Here is a 26,638-nt window from a genome sequence, read left to right as displayed (position 1 = left end):
TACGAGGGCAGCCACAAAAATGTAGAGCCAACATATGCTCCGACAGACGCTGTTGAAGAAATGCTGGAACCAAGCGTTGAGGTGATCAGATGGCTCCTCGGAGCTCAGCCTGCGCTTTCCTTAATAACATTCGCATAAAAACCAACATAATTTATTCTTTGGCGATGTTCCATACTTGTTTTTGTAACTGTTGAGCCATCGGCAAACATAAAAGTAGGCAGAATTGCTTATTTTTCGCCCGTAAAGGCGCCGTTCTGTGATACCTCCACCGCTGGGGGCGGCTGACGGCGCCGGCCCCGTACGCGCAAAATTTGCCGCCGCGGCTGCCAGGAGGCGCTGCCTGTGCCGCTCAAGTAGCAGCGCACTAGCCCTATAATGGCAGTGCAGATTGAGGCGGGCATGTGTGCGTAAATGTGTGCTTTACTTATGGTGAAGAGTCACCCAACCAGACAATGTCTTGAGCCCATGCATTCTGAGCAGTTTTGAAAGCATGCGAAGCCCGCAATTGCTACCGTAAAAGTTGGAGCAAGTGTTCTCCTGCATGCAACTCGAGATCACCGGCAAAGTTGGGAGGGAGCACTATCCCGAAACACCAAAATTCAAGATGGCAGCAACGATCCGTCACCAAGAAAAATATACAGGAAACAAATGCACCTAACATTTCACCAATGTTAGTCATCGCTTTCAAAACCACCGAGACAGTTTCACCCAGTCAGTTTCAAAAAAAAATTCGCAGAATTCCGCTTGAAGTCCGCCCCAATCTCATGCCCTGACAGTAAACCATGCAGGCTACCTTCCTCCGAACCATCCCGTGCATTCCTTATGCCATAGCTACCAAAGGACCCCCCCCCCCCTCTTTAAGTTTTAATCATCCCCAGATTTCGTTTTCAGTCATGTTAGGTATGTTCACTTTCAGGTGAAAATCTTGCAGGCTTAGAGGAGGTTGCGGTCTCCGAAGCGTCACCGCATTGATGCAAGAAAAGCGATACATTCAGCATGAGCTCACAACCTCTCTAGTGCACAACAAAAAGCCACCCGAAAAGCCGCTGGGGACACAATGACCAGGATCGTTGGCGCCTGTCGCCTCCATGGAGGAACAAGCTTGCTGGCCGCACTCTTCTGCGCGTCGCGGTACCACCGAAAGCGCCCCTCTCCAGGATAGCTCTTTCTTTGCTTTCGGTCGACCCTTCCGCAATTACCTCTTCAGGTTTCGCACGCCACGGACAGGCCAGACATTCCTCCCTTTCTTCCATTGTAAGAGGGGAAAATTTTGAATAAGCTGGTTTGGCGAGGGCCGCGACAGTCGTGTTTAAGTACTTTGGAGAAGCACAAGTGACACCCCCCTCTCTCTACCAAGGGGGCTGGTACCCGCGATGCTCAGCCCCCCCCCCCCCCCGCAACCCCAAACCTTTAGCGATGCCCCTGTAAACACGTTTGTTGAAAAGCTTATAAATAGAACTGAAACCGAACGCAACGAAGACGACATTAATACAGAAAGTAAGGATGACTTCACCAAACCCTGCGAGACGTTGCTGCCTCTAGGTCATTCCTATATCTCCTGCCTCCCCCCCTACCCACAGCAAAACTACCGCGAGAGAAAGAAAGGAAACAAGGTAGCTTAAGCGCGTGTGCATTTTTTTTTTTAATTGCGAAAGTTTGCTCTGCAGCATAAAACGGTGGAGGCGAGTGTGTTTAAATGTACAGTTTATGTACATTTGGAGGCGAGTGTGTTTAAATGTACAGTTTATGTACATTTAAACACACTCGCCTCCACCGTTTTATGCTGCAGAGCAAACTTTCGCAATTAAAAAAAAATGCACACGCGCTTAAGCTACCTTGTTTCCTTTCTTTCTCTCGCGGTAGTTTTGTTGTGGGTAGGGGGGGAGGCAGGAGATATAGGAATGACCTAGAGGCAGCAACGTCTCGCAGGGTTTGGTGAAGTGAAAGCACTGCGCTTCGGTAACACTTATTAGGGTTCTTCACATGAATGTTAAAATAAAAAGAAGGTGGAACGGAAGTAAATTAGCAACGTTAATTTTTCACATCTACTATCGAAATGGGGCTTTACATGCTGATGTTGCGCCTCTATTTACATTAGTTTCCGCGCAGTGTGGCCCAAACCCAACCCTCGAACGTAATGTCGTCATCCGACAAAAAACATCCCGTGCACCGAAACTGCCACACCGAGACATCCTGCACCAACATGTGCGTGCACCGAAATGTAAATGTAAGTACAGTTCAAACATGCAATATTTAACGCCGAAGTATGAACGCACAAAGGAAAAAAAAGCATTCTGGAGCAACAAACAGCAACAAAGAGTGTACGAAAAAGTTAAGAAAGAAAAACGCAAAAAATTGCAGGGGGTGCTTACGACTCTGAGAATGTGAAGGCGAAATTTTCTGTTGATATGCCTTGAAATTTCGTACGAAAGGTATGGCCACCCCCGCCCACACTTTTTTCCTGCCTTGGCTTCGGGACCATTTTTTCCTACACCCCTGTCAATACATGCATAGCACAACAGGGCTAAACACGCTTGCAAATACATGAAATTGAGTAAAGGAAGACCAACATACCTTCAAACACCGTCACCATGCACTGCCCTAGAGGGCACTCACGACGAATCGCAGGACGCCGCTTCGTTGATGTCCCTCGTTGCACCCAAATTCCAGTACACACACACAATCGTCCCCTCAAACAAAGACCGAGCACATAGTACGGTAGAAATAGGCGAGTCCTGGCTTCCTGCCGCGTATAATACACGTGACGGATGCTGCTCTAAAGTTGAGAACGGTAGTTTAGGTTGAAAAGCATCGAACAAGTTAAATAAACTGAAATTACGCGTGGAAGCGATCGAAAATTACCCCAACGTGCCTAGCCGCCCAACTTTTTTGCCGGCCATTGCTTACTGGCTTTGCTTTGGCTTCAGCTACTGTCGTCTTGCTGCTGGCTGTGGCTAATGTTCAGTTTCGGTTTCAGTTTGTTTTTTGTTGCTGCTGAGGTGCTTTACAAAATAAATAACTGTAGGAGATCCCATAGTCATACACCATAGAATTTCTCGAAAATCTTGAGCAACTTTATGTCATAGACTAATACAGTAATATCGGCGTCAAATGAAACGCGAACACAAAAATATGAACCCAGAACGTGCAAAACTGAAAAATACTGTTCGCAGAGTTCATATATTGGCTTGCTGTTGGTATGTTTGGAAATCCACTTTTCCAAATGTTGTTTTTGTAACTAATGCACGCTTCATTTTGGCTTGCATAGAAAGAAATTGCGCTATTTGTGGGTTCAGGTTCATATTTTTGGGTTCGCGTTTCATTTGACGCCGATAGTACGTCAACGTACATTTGTTAGATCTATTTTGGTTTCACCCGTTCTTGCAAAACCTCACCCCACTGCTGAGCGCAGTCGCTGCTTGAATAACTAATGACCTCATTAAAAGATGTCAAGTGAACTTCACAAGTTGAAGAGAAACGTAAATTTTTTATGCGCTACCCTGAGCTTGTCAGCTGCTTTAAAACGAGATTGAAGTTAAATATTGGCTTCTTTCTAGCATGAGGCCGTTGCTTAAGTGGTCAGTACGCCTATATGTAATTACAACAGATATATTAGGATTGTTTAGCCACCTAACCAAAAACAATTTTTAAAGATGTTTTCGCATACTTTAGGCAGTGACATTTTTGTTAATAAGAGCTTTCAGACGTTTCACGCGCGGGTTAAGGAAGTTTAGCTGTAACAATTAAAAGCAATGTGAAAGGTGCAACATTGCAAACAGGCGGGTGCAGTGCGCGAAGCAGCAACTTACAAAAAAATAACAAAACCGGAAAGTAAAAAAAAGTGGCTGGAGGGAGAGGGGGAAGGCTAAAGCCAGCAAAATTAGAATAGGTGATATCTCAAACACTGATGGCGTGGCTCCTGTTTGTACGTAAGGGTCACAAGTTTTGTATTTATATAAAGCGCGTGAAACGGGCGTGTGGCTGCCTTCAGTTACAGGAGTGGAGGGGGGGGGGGGAGGGTAGCCTATGAGGAAAATTCCGAATTTTATTAGACCACCAGCCGCATCGTAAACAAGGGGTTTCAGTTAGAGTTGGAACTGCGACTCACCGCTGCGTCGTAAAATGAGTGGCGAACACAGCTAGAGGTTTTCTTTTTTTCCCCATCAGAAAAGCAGGGATGGACGTCCGCATGCCGACGTTTATTTTCTTTGCTCGGTGGAAAGATTGCCGAGCAAGTAGAATAAATAAATTTTTGTCATACCTTTCCCCTGAATTCTGTCACCCCTATGTCTAGAGCTAAAAAGTGTCACTGACAATCCACCTCCACAGAGTGGAATGCCTAATGATATTTATATGGATAAAAAGTTCCCGTTACACATTGTAGCGTGTAGCGTTAACGCTACACATTGTATTTAAAACTTTGTCATAACGGCCATTGTCTGCTGCATATTATGCATTATCTTATCCACAATGTGTTAGGAGGTCCCCCCGACAGTTCGTACTCTGGAACCTCCTCATGTACTCCGCTTATCTATTCCTTTATATGTATGCTTACCCTTCAATAAACTTCAAACTTCAAAATGCACCTATCCCCTTATCCCCCCTCTCCTACCCCTCCTCTTCCCTCAGTTACATTCAGCTCGACGTTTGAGCCGACACTAGACCTTCGATTGATTGATTGTAGGGTTTAACGCGCCGACGCAACGCAGGCGATGAGGCCCGCCGTAGTGGAGGGCTCCGGATTAATTTTGACCACCTGGGGATCTTTGACGTGCAATCTCGTACACACGGGTGTTTTTGCTTTTCGCCCCCATTAGAAAAGTGGCCGCCACGGCCGGGAATCGAACCCGCGACCTCGTGCTCAGCAGCGAACGCCTTAGACACTGAGCCACCGCGGCGGGAGACAGTAGACTTTTACTTCCTGCCTCAAGTTTTAAAACAAGCATATCGTCCCGCACAGAAGCGATGCTAATTATTTCTATCTTTCGAGGGAGAAACAATCTATAGAAGTAGCTGAAAAGCGTTTTAGAAACCACAAATGTCCGCTAGGCCGGAAATGTTCGTGAACAGATTGGAAGCGACCGGTGCAAGAGTAGAGCGCATGTGGGAGAAACGGGATGGGAGCGACGGCGGCGTAGGGGCAAACATTTTTGTTTAGGCGAGAGGCGACCTCATGCCGGATCCTCCTTCAGCAGTGTCACCCGTAACCTCTATTGGTGTGTCTTTCACTATATAGATGGCTTGTTACTGGCGATATAAAATATACTATTCAAGTACTTGGCCAACTGATATCCTCACAAGGAAATTGTAAGGATGTAACTATTCGTAATGCTGCTGTAATAATTCATTTTGGAGACAGATTGATCACCTCGGCTGCGTAAAAATGGCGACAGTCAAAATCGTGAAGGAGCAGTTCAAATGGGCTACATTCGCTACTTTGAAAAAAAAAAAAAAAGCCGTGATACACGTTGCCTGGGTGACAATATGTTTGTGGTAACGACATGCACAAGATTATTAAAGCGATAATTGAAAGCATGCTATGACGGTGCAGGGAAACACCGCGTAATGTTCCTTGAAATCTCCATGTTATAACACGCATACGCGTTTCATCACAACCACGGAATACATTATTTCCAAATTCAGGACGCTCCCAGCAGGTGCTTTCGTAGTATGAGGGTATTCACAATCGTATGTATAGCTTGTATTCAACAACCTACGTGCAACCTCGTAACGCATGTATTATCCTTTGTGCATGTCAGGACAGTTCTTATTGCATGGATGCCAGAAATATAGTGTTTCGCAACTTCCGTGGTTCCCACCTTTGTTTATGAATAACTCACGTCGTTTCAGAGCGTTCGTGGTTCATACAGATATACATTAGAGCGTAAAACATTAGCATGGCATGCAGCTATCGTAAAATACTTATTTCGAATACCCGAAGGGTTCTTTTTTTTGTCCAGGTACTCAATTATATAGGAAATATAACCGAAATGAAACGTCAAGGATGTTCCACTCACCAGTGACGAAACGTGTTTTCGGTGAAGCAGCTGGGTCGCAAGACATTTTGGCACAGCGAAGTATGCAGTCATGCATAGCAGGGCTAAGGGGTTGTTGTTATTACGCCGCAAATTTAATAAAATTTATTAACACAGCACATGTCCCATACAAAAATATTGTATGGTCGGCTATAGAAAATCCTTTTTATGGTCGTCTTTAGCTATTTGGCCCAATAATCTTTAGACTTTTCTATGGCTGTCTTTAGCGATTCGTATCGCCATTCCTATGGGTGTCTTTAGCTTCTTCTATAACCGGTTCTACAGCTGTCTTTAGCTATTCTTATCGACATTCCTATAGGTGTCTTTAGGTTCTTCTATAGCCGGTTGTATGGTTGTCTTTAGCTATTCGTATTGAAATCCCTATGGGTGTCTTTAGCCGCTTCTATAGCCGGTTCTATGGCTGTCTTAGGTCTTCTTTGGATATCGCTATGGCTATAGAAGAATCTAAAGACACCCATAGGAATGTCGATAGGAATGGCTAAAGACAGCCATAGAAATGTCTAAAGATAATTGGGCCAAATAGCTAAAGACAACCATAAGAAGGTTTGTCAATAGCCGACCATACAATATTTTTGCATGAGCTGCAGCCACAAGAGAATCACCACTACTTGAAACACAGCGACAGCAGCAGCCGCTGAGAAATTATTAGCACGCTGCCATGCCGGCATAGAGCCTTGCAGATCTCTAGAACTTGTCCTGTGGCACTTAGGTGCATTCTGTAATATATGCTCCGTGAACACTTCAGCGATATAGGGGGAGTGCGAGGTTGCGATTGCAAACACTTCGCCAGTTTTCATTCACAAAAGGCTTAAACACAGGCATTCAAGGAAAGCAAAATCGAGGGGTTTATTCATTCCATTCATCACATAAATGGCTACTATCTACGCTACTTCACCACCAGTAAACAGTTGTTCACATACGCCGATCGAAAAACACAGCACACGCATTCCAAAACCCTGGCTCACGCTTAAGTGACTCGCTCGACAGCCACACTACGCGGCACATTCCCCGCGAACGTCCGCTGAGACACAAATACCTACAGGTGCTGGGTAGTCCATAGAAAAGAAAGCACTCAGAAGTCGTTCATTACACTCAGTACTCAACGCACACAGCTGCAAGTTCGGTGTCTAAAATGGAAATGCACTCTCAATAAAACAATGAAGATGGTCGCACACAATGTAATGATAAAAAAAAAACGTTTTTCCAAGTTCACTCAATTAGTTCCTTGTAAGTTTTCTCAGTTCGCGAAAAAATTATTTTTGTCACATTACCGCGGCCAAATCTTCACTTCTGTCTACGTTGCAGTGCCCATGTGGTGCAGGGTAGTTTAGAAAAGCATTCGTGAACACCAAAAAAAGTCCTGCATTTCTCGCACTATAGAGTCTCTTCAGTTCGTAAGATCACTCACCCTAGAGTTTTGCGTACGATGAAATTCCTGTCACAGTATCGCAGGTATCCATTTTCGCATGACTTGAAGTTGATGTTGAAATAATCGTAACACTGTCACCGTAAACACCGAAATTCAGGACACCAAAAAGCGACACATTTGCTTGGCGTCACACCATCTACACGAGCACACTGCCGTCGAGTTGAAATTCCCAGCACCAGGCAACACGTGCCATGCCCGCGCACATGAACAAGGAGACGAAATGTGGCTGACTGAGTACATCCAGGTATAAGCAGGTCCATCGCGATAGCAAATAGTGCGGAGATACATGCCCATCTTTCGATCTTTTTCTAACTTGTTTGCTGGTAATTTTTTTTTTTGGTAAGTACAAGATCGCTTAACGTTTTGTTTTCTTCATCCGAAAAAAGTTGTATCTGTTCTCAGTACTCAGGGAACATTGTCTGTCACTAGCATTGCTGCGCGCAGGAATACTAACACAGCGCGGGCCGCACGGCCGTGTCCTTCGGTACCCATCGCCAAAACCAGTATGTCAAACAAACAAAAGAAAATAAAACAGGAAGCAGGGTTGTCCCCTCTACCCTTTCATCGCTTCCCAGAATTTCTTCACCGCGCCTCCTTCGCCCGGCGTGGGTCGCTCTCCCCCTTTCTCAATGACTAATCTGAAAGTGGGGTCCGCGGGAGAAAGAATGCGGTTGTTCGCAGCTTCCACCATATTTCTGAGAGAGCGTACCCTGGGCCGCGAAAGTTATTTCCACTCTGCTTCGACGCTGTGAGGGCCGTTTTCAGAGAAGCCCACTTTTTCACTTGACAGCGGCAGCGAAGGGCCACAGAGGAATAATTCTACGAAATTATACGTCTTTCGGTCAACGTTCCTTTTGCAAGCTTTGCGGACGCGCAGTATCCAAAGTTGCAACCTGAATTTGAGCGTTAATCAGTAGCTTCTTTTAATTGTACTTTTCCCGTATTGTTGGTATAATAAGTACCTAACCTTATTGAACAAATACATTCATATAACCGGTCGATCAACCTCATCATCGTTATCCAATCTGTGTTGTAGATGTAGCTAGGTAAATCATGAGTATATGAATTTCGCGTCATAAGTCATATTGAAACCAGCAGAATAAGATTTAATGGTTGCTCGAATTATACCTTTATAGGCTAACACTTTTCGATTAGCGGCTGGAAACTTGGAGCCGTATGTTACTATGTAGTTAGTTAAAGAAGCCTTTATGGATGCAGGCTTGTAAGTTCTGCGCCAAACGCTTTCTTAATGCCGGCAAAATGTTGCTTAATTATCACACATCTAAAGGTTTACAGTTATATATTGTACTGTACCCAGCAGCAGAAGCTTCTATGGCTGCCTCACTTTAGCTTTAAAGCAAATTCTCTCCAATAGCTGGCAGAAGACATCCGTATGGTTCCAAATTTGTAGACTTAGAGCTAAACAACGGCCCATAGCCAGCCAAATGAGCTTTTATGGCTTTCTCTCTATAGCTTTAGGACGAACTCTTTTCAATAGCTGGCAAAAGACAGCTGAATGGTTTGAAGTCTGTAGACTTGGAGCGAAACAACGGCCTATAGCCAGCCGAGTGAGCTTTTATGGCTTTCTCTCTATAGCTTTAGGACGAACTCCTTTCAATAGCTGGCAAAAGACAGCTGAATGGTTTTGAGTCTGTAGACTTCAAGCTAAAAAATGGTCTATAGCCAGCCAAAAGAGCTTTGCCGCGGCTGGTCTATGGAGCTAAAGCCATACATATTTCTTTAGCTGGCTATAGTTACCTGAATAGCTGTGACTCTATAGACTAAACACATTAGGATGTTCTATAATCGTCTAAAGAGAATTGTATGGTTTACAGTCTTTAGTGCAGGATCTATAAAAACTTCAATAGCTGGCTATAGCCTAATTTATGCCTTTTTATGGGTGACCATAGAGACCCATAGGCGGCCATAGCTCACCATACATTTTTCAATAGACGCCCATAAGGCATTTTTGTATGGGGTCTCAAATGAAAGGCTGATGTGAATCAGTAGCGCCACGTGTATCACGGGCACTTAGCTGTACGCTTGTGCGTGGTAGGCTGGGAGAATGAAAATGAAATGACTGGTCTACATGCTCATTGCCTGTTTTTGCTTTTATTCATGGGTATCACGCCTAAAGTAACCAGAGCGGTGCGGTGCTTCCAAACACAACACGAATGCTAGTTAGATCCGTTGCAACAGCTGCCGTTTTTTTTTTCGTTTTTTTAAAAGAATGCCCTTACGTCGCCTTTGCGGCGCTAACTTAATATCCTCGTATTGGTGAAAATGTAGCATTTAGGGGTAACTTTTTGTTTAAGCAAGCTTCGGCGCGAAAAATATTTAAAATTTAAGTTAGCATCCTACACACTAACATTTAAGTTAAAGCAAGTCTGATGTCAGTAGCCGTACCTGCTTTATCCGAGCTTATTAACTAAAGGAGAGATCTTTGGCCATCATTAGCTGACTCAAAGAAAGGGGTATTCGCTGAAGAGGTCACTGCCACCGCCTGGCACTCGCGAAGCTACATACCATGCTACTGCCTGCCACATAGTCCCCGCGGATAAGCGGCTCGTTCCCCCGCACCATTGTGTTTCCCGACCACCGCGACCCCTCCTTCTAGAGGTGGTCACGTACACACGTGCAATTCTCTGGCCGGAGATCTTTTCTAGATGGGTGGCCGCAGAGAAAACGAGTATTCCGTGGCCAGATTTCTGTCGTTCGTCTTCGGACCTCGGCTGGCCAAACAAACAACAAGCAATCCGCGGCCAGATTTGTGTCGTTCGTCTTCGGACCTCGGCTGGCCAAACAAACAACAAGTATTCCGCGGCCAGATTTGTGTCGTTCGTCTTCGGACCTCGGCTGGCCAAACAAACAACAAGCAATCCGCGGCCAGATTTGTGTCGTTCGTCTTCGGACCTCGGCTGGCCAAACAAACAACAAGTATTCCGCGGCCAGATTTGTGTCGTTCGTCTTCGGACCTCGGCTGGCCAAACAAACAGCAAGTATTCCGCGGCCAGATTTTTGTCGTTCGTCTTCGGACCTCGGCTGGCCAAACAAACAACAAGTATTCCACGGCCAGATATTTGTCGTTCGTCTTCGGACCTCGGCTGGCCAAACAAACAACAAGTATTCCGCGACCAAATGCATGCCGAAGAACCTAAGTTCTCTGGCAGCCCAAACTTTTCCAATGGCCAAACAGGCCAAGCATCGGCCAAAGATAAGCCAAAGGGTGGCCACGTTTTCTGTGCTACCTGGGAGGTGAAACCCAAAAAGAACAAAAAGTCACCACAGCCAGGAACTTCAGTCAAATCAGAAGCTACAAGGACAAGTTCCTCTGACTTCCGTTCACAGCTTCCTCACTTCCACTGCCTGGAAAGAACATTGCGGCGTGGCTCTGAAAAACAAAGGTTTCATTTTAGGCCTTCAAAGTTGCCACCAACGTAGCCATCCCCGTGATTGTTTCGAAGTTACCACCAAAAAACTTTAGGTGGATGGGCCACCACCTGAAGACAGCGGACATAATAACATGGGATCCACCTAGGGCCGCTTTTCTCAGGTGATACAACCTTGATGATGAAGTTGAGACAACGCAGAAGATGTACAGTGCGAGCCAGCATTCTGGAGAGTCGTGCACAGACTTCGGTGTCTGGAAATTGGAGCTCATCGACCAGTGCAGGTACCCTGAGGCAGAAGCTGAAAAATGCAAGCTGATTTTGGCCACTCTATCACTGAAATCCAAGAACCCTTTCTGCTATAAGGCTTTCGAGTCTCTGGACCTGCTGTTTAGTTCGCTACTGCGATTCGATCAATTTTCAGCAAGTACAGGTTGCTGAAACCGAGCCAAACAAGACAACGCTCTAGACGCACCTTAGCCATATCATCACCACCAAACTATCGACGCCCACGGCAGGGCAAAGGCCTCTCCAATTAATCTCCAATTACCCGGGCCTGTGCAAACCGCAACCAATTTATCCCTGCAAAATACTTGATCTGATCTGCCCTTCTAACTTTCTGCGCCCCCTGCCACGCTTGCCTTCTCTACGGATCCACTTTGTTACCCTTAATGACCAACGGTTATCTTGCCTTCGCATTACATGCCCTGCCGACGTTCATTTCTTCTTCTTAATGTCTACTAATACGTCCCTAGCCCGGGTTTTTTTCCGTGACCCGCTCCGCTTTCTTCTTTTCCCGTAATGTTGCACCTATCATCTTCCATTTCCTTGCTCGCTGACTCGTCCTCAATTTAAGTTGAACTTTCTTAGTGAGCCTCCAAACTTTCTGCCCCGTACGTGAGTACAGGTTAGATGCAGCTGTCATAAACATTTTTCCTCGCTGACTATGGTAGGCTGCCATCTATATCTCAGAAGGCCTTCCGAATGCACTCCACCCCCTTCTTATTCTTAGAATTCTTTCTGCCTCATGGTTGTGATCTGGGGTAGCAACTTGGCCTTAGTAGATATATTCGCTTACCCCTTCCACTACCTCTCCTCCCATCTCAAACTGCGGTGCTGTCCCGAGGTTATTGATCATTACTTTAGTTTTCCGCATATTTATTTTCAGGCCCACGGTTCTACCCTGTTTGTCCAGTGCGGTAAGCATGCTTTGAAATTGGTCTCCCGGGTTACTTAGCAATGCAACGTCATTCACAAATCTGAGGTTACTGAAGTATTCTCTATTAACCCTCACTCCAAACTGTTCCTAATCCAATGTTCTGAATTCTTCTTGTAAGCATGCTGTGAATAACATTGGAGAGATTGTGTCTCCTTGTCTGACGCCCTTCCATATAGGACTTTTACTTCTCTCCCTAAGGACGATGATGGTTGCCGTGGACCCATTGTAGATATCCTCTAGTATTCTTACATAATGCTAATCTACACCCTGGTTCCGTAATGCCTGAAGAACTGCTAAGTTTTCGACCGAGTCAAATGCTTTCTCATTATCTATGAAGGCTATATATAGGCGTTCAGTATACTCAGCGCACTTCGCTATCACCTGATTGATCATGTCAATATGGTCCATTGTTGAATAGCCTTTACGGAACCCGGCTTGTTCTTTAGGTTGAATGAAATCTAAGGTTGCGGAAATTCCGTTAGCGATTACCTTGGTAAGTATCTTGTACGCGACTGACAGAAAGCTGCACAGCCTGTAATTTTTCAAGTACTTCATGTCACCTTTCTTATGGATTAGGATGGTGTTCGCGTTCTTCAAAGTTTGCGGTACACTCGCGGTCATTAAGCATTGCGTGTACAGGTTTGTGTGTTTTACTAGTACAATTGGCCCGCCACCCATCAAGAGGTCTCCTGTTATCTGATCTTCATTAGGTGCTTTGCCCGCTTTCATTTCTTTCAAAGCCTTTCTTACTTCTTCTATTGTTACTGGCAGGATGGGAAACTGATCTGAATTACTTTCTCTTTCGGCATTATCCTGAATGTCGCGGCTACTGTACAGATCTCTATAGAACTCCTCGACTACTATCACTATATTGTCCCTATATGTTATTTCATCACCTTGCTTGTCTTCAGTGCACACAACTGATTTCTCCCCGCGCCTAGACGCCGCTAATCTGCTTTTTTGTCTGTCTCCGTTCTTTACAGCATATTCGATCCTCTCCTTATTATACTTCCTTATGTAATCTGTCTTACGCTTATTGATTAACCTCGAAAGCTCCGCTAGTTTTATTCTATCACCTGGGGTGAAGATGTCATACTTTGCCGTTTCCTAACCGTGTCATGCCCTGTCCTTGCTGTGTCATGCTTAGCCACATACCGTTTAAGTTTTCAACCCTGATTCCTCACCTAGGGTTATTACTCGCCACCTGGAAAAATTGTAGAATTGAGGAAAAGAAGAGATGACAGGACATGGGCAGAAAATGAGATAGGCAGGTGAAAGAGTCGACAGGAAAACAGGAAAAAGTGAGTGGCTGATTCCCCCAACTGGGTCATACTGGGTCATACCTGAACTGGGACACTGGGTCATACCTGGGTCATACCTGGGTCATACCTGGGTCATACCTGAGTCTGTGGGAAGCAGGATCCAAAATGGCATCCTGCGCTATAAGGGGGCTGTGAAGGTACAAAACAACCCCAACTTTGGCCAGCCACCAGAATGCCTTTTCCCTTGGCCCCGGCAAAGCCACGTACGGCCGGGGCGCGGCTAGGTGCAACCCACATGTGCGAAGGTCCGTGATATTGCAAGGCACCGAATTGAAACGCAGGCGTAGGAACCCCTGCAGAGTTGGGGACCGTGGTGGCGCCACTGCCACTCACAATAACCTTGACACTCAAGGTATCTTCTTTTGGGGCTACTACCTCAAATAGAAACAAAAACTTAACCGATGTTCTAGAAGAAAACTGCTCAACAATCCATAGACACACAACCTTGACTTTCTAGCGCATAATTTCAATTCGTTGCACATAAACCGCCCAACACGAATTTATCAACTTTTCGACATAAGGTTCACTGAAGGCCACAAAAGAGATCTCCGAAAGCGCTAGAACATGCTTAAACTTTCACAACTTCGTCACAATGCCCACCTGTACGAATGCATAACACCAGAGGTTTGGCACACTCTATTCTGTTGCATTAACTTTATTTTTGATTGTGGGTCAAAGAGCTGTAAGTTAGCCCATCTTATGCATTACATGCCCAGAATGTCAACGCGCAACATATCTCCCTAAAAAACTGCGGATGGCTCTTTAACTGTGTTCTCTTGCTTGTTTTTGTGCACTGTGATTGGAATATACGGTTGTTGAATTGTCAGGTAGTAAAGTCTACTGTACTTGCTATGTCTTGCTCTTGTAAATATACCGAACATACTTTTACGATCAATTCGATTACCACTGCCCCGTCTTGGCAACTTTTTATTGTCAAGTAAGCTCTGGATTACTATCTTTTTTTTCTTCTTCACTGACAGTAATTCAAACTTGCTGAAAGCTATAAGGGCTACAGTCTCTGGTCTACACTGCATGCTGACACTACCTTTTTGTCATCTTTTTCACTACGGTCTGTGCCATTTGTATAAGTTACCGGAAATGCTGTTAAGGATGGATCGATTCGTCTGCGCTCCCTCTATTTGACCTTTGCCTTGTCACCTGGTGCTAAGCTTTGCATAGTAGCTTTGTATCTACACCTTATTTTATTTTTGCTTCCCCACTCACACACGCTGCAGGTGCTGATACTGAGGGCACGTTTTGTAGATATTTTTTATTTCTTTGCAGCTGTCTGTACCAACTCACAAGTTGCCACTCACTGTTACTGGTAAACGTGTCTAATGGGTGAGACAAGCTGCTTTACCAGCTTTTTTCCACGGTTTTCGCCTGTGTACTGCACGGGCAAAAAAGCGAATGTTCGATTAAATAACCATGTAACAATGTAGGGTGCTTCAAAAAAACGAAGCAACAAATGAAATACAAGAAATAAAACCAACCGCCTTTCGCAGAGGTTTCATGTTGGCATCATCGGCAAAGAGCAGCAGTTCCAGAGCAACTGATGTGAAGACAACTGCCGACTTAAGGTTGACGAGCGTCACGTTGAGTGACTGCCCGCACGTGACAACCACCAGCTTGACAATGTGCCTGCACAAAACAGTCAGGCCACAAAAGTTGCCATTCTTGACACTTCTAAGGAAACCAAGAAGTGTTGAGAGAATTTAAAGATGCTTGTTTCAAATTTAACTTATCACCACTGGTATTGGAGCCAACAGGTGTTGCCACCAATTACGCAAACATCCTTGATGTCATTCTAACCACCCATCTATCTAGGTAATCATCGATTACATACCTCGAAGAAATTACCATACAGAAATTTATCCATGCAGATTTCTGATTTTCCCCGGAATGACGTGAAATGCTAAACAAAGCAATTTGTTCATATGATAAAGGTAACTTTAAAGAAATAACAACCATCTCACTAGCTTCTTCCCAGATTTTTAAGCCAACTTCTGTAACGGATCCGTTAGTGAAAATTGGATAGTTTTTAAACAAAATATTAGTGAACTGCAAAATAGGTTCATTCCGAAGACCACACTTCGTGCCACGCAGCAAAAGCCCTGGTATACCTAAATATTAAACCCACTAAGCAACAAGAAAAAATGCCTTTTCTGCCAGGCAAAATCTAAAGAAACGCCCTGCGCATGGGATAAATACCACTCCGCGGAAAATGACAATCTTAGAGCAATGCGCAACGCCAAGCACCTACCAAAAATGATGAGTGATGACGTAAAAACATTTTGTCAGATCGTCAATCCAAAACCATCCCGCATTATCAGCCTGACTAACGAATCAGGTGAAGTGACCACGTATGCCGAGTGTGCTAAAATTTTTAACATTGTATTTTCGTCGGTGTTCACCAGAGAGCCCAGTATGCGTTCCGTTTCTACAATCACTCCGATAGCTTCCAGCATGCCTGCGCTAGCAATTTTCACAGACGGCATTTCTTCTCTAATGAAAAACATTAAAAGTTCCTCGTCATGTGGCAATGACGAAATTATTCGAAACTGTTAAGGAACATCACCAATACAATTGTACCATACTTGCACCTCATGTCGTCACAGTCACGCACCACCTGCGGCCTTTCGGTGATTCTAAAATTTGCAAGGTCGTCCCAGTCTACAAAGCAGGTAACAGTAACGTTGATTTGATTGATTGTAGGGTTTAACGCGCCGACGCAACGCAGGCGATGAGGCGCGCCGTAGTGGAGGGCTCCGGATTAATTTTGACCACCTGGGGATCTTTAACGTGCGCCGAAATCTCGTACACACGGGCGTTTTTGCTTTTCGCCTCCATCAGAAAAGCGACCGCCGCGGCCGGGAATCGAACCCGCGACCTCGTGCTCAGCAGCGCAAAGGTAACAGTAACGCCCCACTTAGTTATTGTCCCATTTCATTAACAAGCATCCCATGCAAAATCATGAACACGTCATATATTCTCATGTTATCAACTTCCTTGATTCCAATAGTTTCTTTCACCCCTTTCAGCATGGCTTCCGCAAGGGCTTCTCCTGCGAAACCCAATTAGCACTCTTGCTTCACGACATACATACAAATCTTAACATAAACTTTCACACTGACCCAATTTTTCTTGACTACGCAAAAGCATTTTATACAGTTCCACACAACAAAATAATACAAAAGTTATCCGGGCTAAATGTCGACCCCATAGTGTTAACATGGAATAAATCTTTGTTAGCTAATCGTTCACAGTTCGTGCACATAAATAACGAATCCTCTGAACCTCTCGAGGAATGTGAGGAGTACCGCAAAGGTACGTCCTTGGCCCCCTGCTCTTTCTGATCTACATAAATGACCTACACCTGACTGGGTATTGCAAAATCCGCGTGTTCACCAACGTTTGCGTGATTTATCATACAATAACTATTGCTTCCGATCAACCGTTCCATTAACGGGATCTGAATAACATTCAAGAATGGTGTGACAATTGGCGTCTCAAACTTAACCCCAACAAGTGTAAACTTGTCTCGTTCACTTGCCGCAAAACCCCCTTCCTATTCTCACACCAAATCACTAACGCCATTCTATAAATATTGCAGTGTTTCAAATATCTAGGTTTCACACTCTCATTTTGCAAACAAACATGTCATTTGCAAACAAAATATTGGGATTCTTGAAGCGTCATCAGCGTTGCCCACCTCAACACCTAAATCTGCTCGCATACAAATCCCTCACCTGCCAACACTGGAATACCCCTTAGCTATATGGAGTCCGCCTCAAAATTACCTAATCAATTACCTTGAATCAGTTCAAAATCTCTCAGCTCGATTCATACATTCGTCATATCCTGAGATATTAGTGTTTCGTCTTTAAACGCCAGCCACTTTCCCTTCTACGCCGCACAGCCACTCTTTCCCTGTTTCACAAGCTCTTTCATTCGCCCGTCAGCCATTTACCATACGTCATCCCCGGATGTGCATTTCTTACTGCACCAGCCACCCCCTCCAAGTTTCCCGATACCACGCTAGAACTGCTACGTTCTCCGCGTCGTTGTTTCCCCGTACTCTGAAGGACTGATACGACCTCCTAAACCACGTTGTCACAATCACTTGCTTATCAACTTTCATTAAAAATGTAACCGGTCATCTCGGTCAATGAGGCCTTATGGCAATGTACTTATACCCACTATATCCACCCCTACGTAGCAATGTTTTATACCTTGTATGCGCCTCAGTGTAGCAAAAGTTTTTTGTATTCTTTGTACCAACCCCTTACACGGCAAATGTTCTTGATACCACGTACTTCCACCCCTTGTGTAATACCTCCAGGTGGGGTCTTTGAGGAAATAAGATACGATGATGGTGATATAAGATACCTTGCAATGATAGATCCCCAATGACGTACAAAACGACGGAGAGCAGCACTGCTCCAGAAGATCTGCACTGCACGCTGAGCCGACCAACGCCCAAGCATTTGTACAGGAAGAACTGCTACGGCATTGTTTTTTATTGTTACAGTCAGCATAGTTTTAAATGTCTACATGAAGCAGTGAGACGTGTACCCTCACATTGGGGAAACAAAAGCTTGCCACATGACAACTGAGTACACCGGCGTCAGTTTCTGGAATATTTTAGACATGAAATCCAAAGCAAAACCTACAGGCCAGAAGCTGACAGCTCCTTCGCAGAAAAGGCCCGGTGGCGAATGTGATGGTTTGAATTTGTGTGCGCTGAAAAACACAGTGCAGAATCTGTTCCAGCGGAACGAGCCCCCTAATGCACACAATATCACAGAAAAATTGAGGAGTGAGCACCTTCCCAGCCTTCAAAAACGTACCACTCGTTGACTCCTTCACAACACCAGCTTCGTTTTGAAGAATTGCGAACAAAACGCGATGATAATCGAGCGTCAAAACGTGCCGACGTTGCGGCAGAAGCACCTTCGTCAGATCGCCGAGTAGAGGCAGCGGCACCGCAAGGTGCTCTTCTTTGATGAAACTTGGCTATATGCCGGCTACACCACCACGAAGGCTAGGTGGTACGAAATAGTGAAATCACTTCAGGACGCTTCTCTGCCTGGCTTGACAACAGGACTCAAACAGACATCTGGAGGAAAGGCATGGCTGATAGTCACCCACATCAGCAATAAAGATGGCTCTGTGTGTTGACGGCTGCCCGTCTTAAAAGAAACGAAATCGGGAGACTACCAATAGGAAACGGTAGCACTTCGGCTGGCACGCTCACAAATTTTCACACCATTTTTTTGTGGAGGCCACCATGGTTGCCAGACGAGGAACGCCGTCCCCGCTGGATGAGCGTCAGCAGGTGGTCGCCAGTTTATGTGATCCCTTACCCTTACGTACACCACTAGTTTTCTTTTTTTTTCTTTCTTCGTTCACTTCCTCCTTCCTGCCGCTATCCTTCCCTCTCCCTTTATTTCTGTCGCCTAGTCGCCGCCGATTCCTCTCCACCCGAGGGGGGCTGCTGGCGGCCGCAGCTAAAAGCAGCAGGACACCACGGCTCCACAAGTTTCTTCGCTTTTTCGAGCAGATTTCACTCCGCGACTTCACCGGACCAATGAAACGCATACCGGAACCGACAAGAACCATTCTAAACAAATTTTCGATCCCTACCTTCAACGAAATGGACAATACGAGTGATCTTGTCCCGACCGGCGTGTGAGTGCGTGCTATGCCTACTAGGCTTAGGACGTGTTCCACAAGCCACCGACACCGAAAAGCCGGCGCCGCAGCGCCAACCGCCCAAGCATGGCTCCCAAGTTATACCAGGACGAAGACGGCTGGAGGCATCCTATATCGCAGCGCCCGGTGAGTCCGAAAGAATCGATCAAGCTCATTTTACGACCCGCCGATGGGGCTCAACCTTGTGTTCGCCAATCTAAGTGAACTACACCACCAGCTATGCCAAACCGCGAGACTCTCACCTAAAGAGGCAACTACCTTCATTCTACGTGTCGACCCGAGCAAAAACCTCGCCTTCCTGAACTGCCGAGACAAGACGAGAGCCGAAAAGATAGGAAGTATTTCGTCGATAAGCACAAACTCAGCAACGGGCCGAGTATCGATCTATATCTCGGCCACGCACGACACCTCCAAGGGAGTATTTCACAACATCCCACCAGGAACGGACTCAGAATACTTCTTGAAGCACCTCTCCGCCCCAGGTTACACCATCACCTCGGCACGCATGATTGGCAAAACTGGCACAGCAATTATCACCTTTATGGGCACCTATATCCCCCGTGACGGGATCTACTCCGGAGGCGAACACCGCTGCCGTCCACACCGACCCCGAGCGCAATTCTGCCGCAAATTTCTCGCAATCGGGCACAGAGCTGACATATGTACCAAAACCAGCGGACCACTCTGCCCGAAATGCGGCAAAGGCGTACAAGAAGAAGACCACCAAGACTGCCTGACGCAATGCATTAACTGCGGAGGCAACCACAGCGCGGATGACAAAACCTGCGAGAAAAGACAACTGCGGAAAGCGCACTATCGTACCAAGCCCACCACAAACGAATATTCCGGCGTAGGAAGCTTAACACCGAGCAAAATAACAACAACCCCAGCAAAAAGAAGCCCAACAACGTGGAAGTAGCCACACACGTTTCGCCGAACATGAGACCCATAACGGCAACCGATAACGATCGAAAAGCTCCTCACGGCAACGAAGCTCATCGCTGCCTGGAGCACCATTCCGATCCCAGGACCTGACCATACAACAATCGCCAGAAAACGCCGGTCAACTCCAAGTGAGCCAGCCACTCCTTAAATCACCACACATACGCACAGCCAAACAAGCAAATACGTCCTACAGAGATGCAGTTAGGACGCAAACACATGACCGACGAAAACAACTGATACCCCTGCCACAAACACTCGCACAAAGAAGCTCCCTTCCTCCCTACCACTCACCACCAGTTACGGTCACTACACCAGACATCCGAAGTGACATGGATACTGACGGTAATGTCGCAATAAATCGCTCTACACCGGGACCGAAACGCAGAAGTCCAGATGATGAAGGAACACCTAAAAAAACAAGCGGGGCGGTGGAGTGTTAATCGCCGCTCACCACAGTTTACAATGCTGCGCTGTCGACATTCCTTCGAGTCTTGAAGTGGTCTTTATTCACTGCAAAGCTCCCGTTCAACCCGTTATCATTGGCGTCTGCTACCGCCCCCCTGATTCCGATCCTTCTTTCGTTGGCGAGCTTCATGATGCTCTACAACTACTAACATCAGCCTCGGATAACGCCCCTATCCTCCTCCTTGGTGATTTTAACTTCCCCGCGATAACTTGGTCTGACCTAGCATTAGTGAGGTCAAAACAGAACAATAAAAGTGACTTCATAGACACTTGCCTTACTTTCAACTTATCTCAAATGATTAGCTTTCCTACACGAACGACCTTTAATTCATCAAGCTTATTAGATTTACTTCTAACGACCCAACCAGATAAAGTTTCTTCCGTTTCTAGTCCGAGCAGCCTGAGTGATCATGCCGTCATTAATGCCACTTTTCAATGCAACTTGCCCAATCCAAAAAAAGTAAAAAAGACGATAACCCTATACGACAAAGCAGATTATCAAGGTATGAATGATGATCTAGCTTCCTTTTACGATTGGTTCCTCGTGGATTTTTCCAAACGTTCTGTTGACGAAAACTGGGAGCTCTTCAAAAACAAAATGCAGCAATTAGTAAACATGTACATCCCCACAATTACCATCACAGAACGGCCTACTTCGCCATTGTACAACAATACTTTAAAACGGCTTAGCAACAAAAAGAAAAGACAATTCCGGTCAGCCAAAAAATCAAAGTCCAATCACGCTTGGGAAAAATATTGTGAGACTGAAAAACTTTACGCATCCATGATCTCTGACGCTAAGCGGACGTTCTTCTCGTCAACCCTACCAGACATGCTACGCACAAACACCAAAAAGTTTTGGAACACTATAAACCCAACTCATGCTAAACCCATTTCCTTATTGGATCAAGAAAACATTCCAATCCCACAGTTCAAGGTCGCCGAAACACTAAACTCTACGTTTTGCTCAGTGTTTACCGATGAACCTGACGATGTATTTCCATGTGTGCCCGATGTATTTCCAAGTGTACCGTCCCATGATTACCCTGCTATGCCCAGTGTCATTTTCGAACCAAATGGCATCACACAAGTCATTGATTCCTTAAAAGTGACGTCATCAGCTGGTATTGACTGTATAAATTCCAAAGTTTTAAAAAATACCAAACATCTCTCTGCTGTCATATTGTCGCACATCTTCCAGCAATCACTGTCATCTGGAGTGGTGCCACGGGACTGGAAGGTTGGCAAGGTCATCCCGATACCCAAGAAAGGTCCGTCATCCTCACCTTCAAACTACCGCCCCATATCACTAACATGCGTGTGCTGTAAAATAATGGAACACATAATTTATTCTCAAACAGTCAAATTCCTCATCTCTGTAAACTTTTTTCATCCCAGTCAGCACGGATTTCAGAAAGGCCTCTCCTGTGACACACAACTAGCGCTCTTTATTAACGACATCAGCTCAAGTATCGATCACAATATTCCTGTAGATGCCCTTTTCCTAGATTTCGAAAAGGCTTTCGATAAAGTACCCCATAAACGCCTTTTTTTAAAACTTTCTCGCTTAAACATCGACCCCGAAGTTCTAGAATGGATACGAATTTTTTTGTCAAACCGGAAACAGTTCGTTTACTCCAACCAGGTATCATCTACCATGCGTCCCGTCCTTTCAGGTGTACCTCAGGGTACGGTGCTCGGTCCCCTTCTATTTTTAATTTATGTTAACGACCTACCTAGCAATATATCTTCCCAAATCCATCTATTCGCTGACGATTGCGTGATCTATCGCCCTATTAACTGCCCTAGTGACTCTCAGATCCTTCAAAATGACCTAATAACTATTGAAACCTGGTGCAAAAATTGGCTCATGACTCTGAACATCAGGAAAACATCCGTAATTTCTTTTCATCGCAGGAAATCCCACCCGGCTCCTTCATACATTTTTTCTGGTTGCGAAATATCCCCCGTGAATTCCTACAAATATTTAGGTGTAAACATTACTCCACATCTTACTTGGTCCTCCCACATAATAAACATTTCTAACGAAGCAAACAAAGTCCTTGGATACCTAAGAAGAAATTTACGACTTGCTCCCCCTTCTGTTAAACTTTTAGCATATCAAACACTAGTCCGTCCGAAACTTGAATACGCTTGCGCCGTCTGGGATCCCCCCCAATCTACTCTATCGAAAACATTAGAATCTGTCCAAAATAGAGCATCTAGGTTTATATATTCCGATTACTCGCGCCACTCAAGCGTTACTAACTTAAAGATCAAAGCCCATCTTCCCAACCTTGAACTTCGACGCAAAGCCGCTAGATTAGCTCTTTTTCATAAATTTTTTCACTCACTGTCAGACGCATCTGTTATCATGCCCGCGCATCGCATATCTTGCCGCACGAACCACAACATCCCAGTTTACCCTGCGCATGCCCGTACAACTGCTCACCTTCGGTCATTCTTTGTTCAGACAGCGAAGGATTGGAATGACCTTCCGCCCCACGTCGTGCGCCACTCCAGCCCCATACTTTTCAAAACGCACATCGAAGAAACCCTGTATGAAATGCCCACCCCTCATGTAACACCCCGCCCTGGGGTTTTTGAGGTATAATAAATAAATAAATAAATAAATAAAATGGTGGAGTAATACCACCGTCGGCTCACAGCGACTTTGACCTCCAGATACATTCTCAAAGGCTCCGAGAAGTAGAGGTAAAGGTGGACACCCTCCTCAGTACACTAGAAGAAACAATAGCAGTATTATGGACAAAGCGTTCGATGCCCTCCTTGAGAGATGGCTTGCACACCTCACCGACATACTACTCCACCGTTTCAAGCAGCGCTTCGACCACCTACTCAAAACAGCAGGCCACCTAACCACCCTCGCAGATCAACCACATCATGGTTAAAGAGCTAAGCCTCTTCCAGTTGAACTGTAGGGGTTTCAAAAACAAAAGAAACGCCCTACATCAGTGGATCCAAAATTTACCTAGGAAACCAGACATACTTTTTCTACAGGAAACAGGAAAGCATCCAACCCTAGCAGGTTACTCTACCTTCCAAACCATAGAGCAATTTGTACTCCTCATTCTCAAGGAACTTCCCGCCAACCTAGAACAGGACACAGAAAACAGCATCACTATATCAATCCAAACTACCGAAAGACCGCTGCACATCACAAGTATGTACAACCCGCCAAAAGACAACCTACATGAACTTCAGGAAATATTAAGACCCAAGACCACGCGAAGTGCATACAAAAACATACTAGCTGGGGACTTCAACGCCCCACACCAAGCCTGGGGGTGCGGAAAGACAGCAAGGAGGGACGCAAACTCCTACATGCACTACAGGAAGCAGGATACACAATCCACAATGACACTCCGGAATTTACTAGATTGGGAAACTCAGTAGAAAAGAACACGAACCCAGGCCTTACTATGGCCACATCAAGGACACATCAGTTTGACCCATACCCAAGAATACATGGGAAGCGATCACGCAATTATCGCCCTTTCTATAAACACCAAACCAAGAAGACTCAAATGAAAAAAAAGCAAATCACCGAATGGGACATGTATAGAAAAGAAAGAGAAGGGCAAAGCCCCCCTGATCTGGACGCTTCGACGAAAGATATCAACACAAAAAGGAAGCATACCAAGACCTACTCAAACCAAGAAGGAGGACCTTGCGTGGACAGGCACCTAGCCCATTTCTGGGAGGCAAGAAATGCGCTTATCAAGCGCTGAAAAAAAATGCAAAACAAATCGCAAGCTCAGAGCAAGCATAGCCAAGCTAAACCAAAATATCCCGACGTACTCAGATAAACTCAGAAGAGAACAATGGAAGATGGCGAGGGAACAACTTCAGGGAACCCTCAGAACAAGTAAGACATGCCGTATCTTAAAAGCCATAATCGATACAGAGGCCATCAAGACCATGGGTGGAAACAAAATTCATACACTAATTGATGAGCACGAAAATCCGCAAAAAATGCTGAAATACTTACAAAAACATTTTATCCCCTCCGCGACCCAACCTAACTACTGGAACTACTCTTGTACCAACAACGAAGATCTTGATAAGGACTTCACCATGGCTGAACTTAAAATAGCAATGAAGAAGTGCACAGGACACATGGCACCAGGCCCTGACCAGATAACTACAGCCCACCTAATAAACCAGGCAGAAAGTGATCTAGAATTTCTGCTCACAGAAATCAACTACTAATGGAGAGGAAACCCTCTTTACACAAAATAGATGTTGGGGCACATGATACTCATTCCCAAACTAGGAAAACCCCTTAAACTCAGCAACCTAAGACCAATCATGCTGACATCCAATGTATGCAAGGTAATGGAAAGGATGGCCTTAAATAGACTCCAACAGCATCTTGGAGATCAATGGATGCTACCTCCTAACATGGTAGGCTTCAGGAGCAACCTCTCCACCCAAGATGCTTTACATCACATTTACGAAGATATACACAAAGAAGCACCTCTAGCACCACTGAAAGCAATCCTGGCCATTGACCTGATGAAGGCCTTGGACCCCATAGACCACGGCGCTATTCTCGAAGAACTCGGAAACACTAATTGTAGAAGCAGAATGTGCAACTATGTAAGAAACTTCCTACAAGACACGCAACTCACCATCGGCATTGGTGACCAGCTCACTGCTCCCTTCTCTCACCCACAAAAAGGCATACCCCAGGGGTCTGTAATTTCACCAACACTATTTATTCTTCCCATGGTGAAGGTCCACAGAGAATATGCAAGGTTTCGGACATGAACTTCTCACTTTACGCAGATGATATAACACTTTGGATCAATAAGGGAAGTCCAGGTCACATCCAAGACACCCTGGAATAGGCTATGAATGCAGTAGGAATAGCAGCCCACAACATAATATTAGAATGCTCCACAGAGAAAACGGAACTCTTACTTGTGCACAATCCTCGATGGAAGCCCCCCACCATACACCAAAGCCACGAAAACCACGACATATATATACCCTAAGCTCTCCATAAACATCCTGAGCCTCCACATACAAAGTGACGGCGGAGGACACAGAGCTGTGAGCCGAATCATACAGCAGTGTGAGCAGACATTACACACGATGAGAAGAGTGTCAAAAAAAAATAAAGGGCTCAAGGAAGAAGACTTAATCCGCCTCAGGGACGGCGTCATCACCGCCCGCATCAGATATCAAGCCCTTTGCATAAAGCTCACCAAACATTAGAAAATTGGCTGGACACACTAATCAGGAAAGCAACAAAACTTGCCTTAGGTTCCCCTTCAGCGCCAGCACAAAAAAGCTTCTGAACACACGGAATCTGCATACCACCGAATAAATTATAACCACACACCGTCACAACCAAGTAATGCGGCTAAACAGCACTCCCTCGGCACAAGCTATACTCACAAAACTCGGATACAAACCAAGCCCTACCCAGGCCGCTACAAGCCTCATCAAGCAAGACATCCTCAAGCACATACAGGTGGCACCCATCCCACGACACATGGACAAAGAAAGGAATTCATCACGACGACAAATTGGAGCGGCATTTTATTCAAAGGAGGTTGTGAGAGATCCCCACCAAAAACACATTCACGGATGCAACCAAGAAAGGAACTATGTGTGCAATAGCCAAACGAACATAAAAGAGGACGAATGCTCGATACACACCAGCTGTACCACTCCTGAAGAAGCTGAAATGCTAGCCATAGCACTCCCAATAGGCCGAACGAGGACCCGCACCACGCTTACAAACATCTACGCGGATTCGAAGAAGGCATCTCACTCGCTTGCAAGTGGAATCACCTTTCAATCTGCAGTGCAACTTTTCGCCACAGTAAAAGGACAGGCCAGAATTAACTGGGTACCTGGGCACATGGGATTAGCTGGGAACGAACGAGCCAATCAACTCGCCCGTGAAACGCTTATCCGAGCTCCCGCTGACCATGTATGTATCCTGAAATTTCCCCCCCAACTTCGCATTAAAATGAGACAGTACCTCAACGACAGGATGGAGTATCCACCCCCCATCCTTTGTTTGACAGAGAAGAACACTACTCAGACAAGCAGAAACAAAC

General features: G+C 45.5%; 1 protein-coding gene across 1 annotated transcript in view; it reads right to left on the bottom strand.

Annotated features, from left to right (window-relative positions):
• Positions 1 to 26,638, bottom strand: part of LOC144161569 (glucoside xylosyltransferase 2-like) — a 196,595-nt gene that overhangs the window by 142,860 nt on the left and 27,097 nt on the right. Inside the window, exon 2 of the mRNA XM_077692219.1 lies at positions 14,909 to 15,056. Within this exon, the coding sequence (XP_077548345.1) occupies positions 14,909 to 15,056 (148 nt within the window). The remainder of the gene's footprint in view (positions 1 to 14,908; positions 15,057 to 26,638) is intronic.

This window comes from Haemaphysalis longicornis, unplaced genomic scaffold (assembly GCF_048455015.1).
Source record: "Haemaphysalis longicornis isolate Haplotype H1 unplaced genomic scaffold, Haemaphysalis longicornis Haplotype H1 scaffold_12, whole genome shotgun sequence".
Classification (NCBI taxonomy): domain Eukaryota; kingdom Metazoa; phylum Arthropoda; class Arachnida; order Ixodida; family Ixodidae; genus Haemaphysalis; species Haemaphysalis longicornis.
Note: the sequence above shows the minus strand (reverse complement) of the source record. Positions and strands in the feature narration are given on the sequence as shown.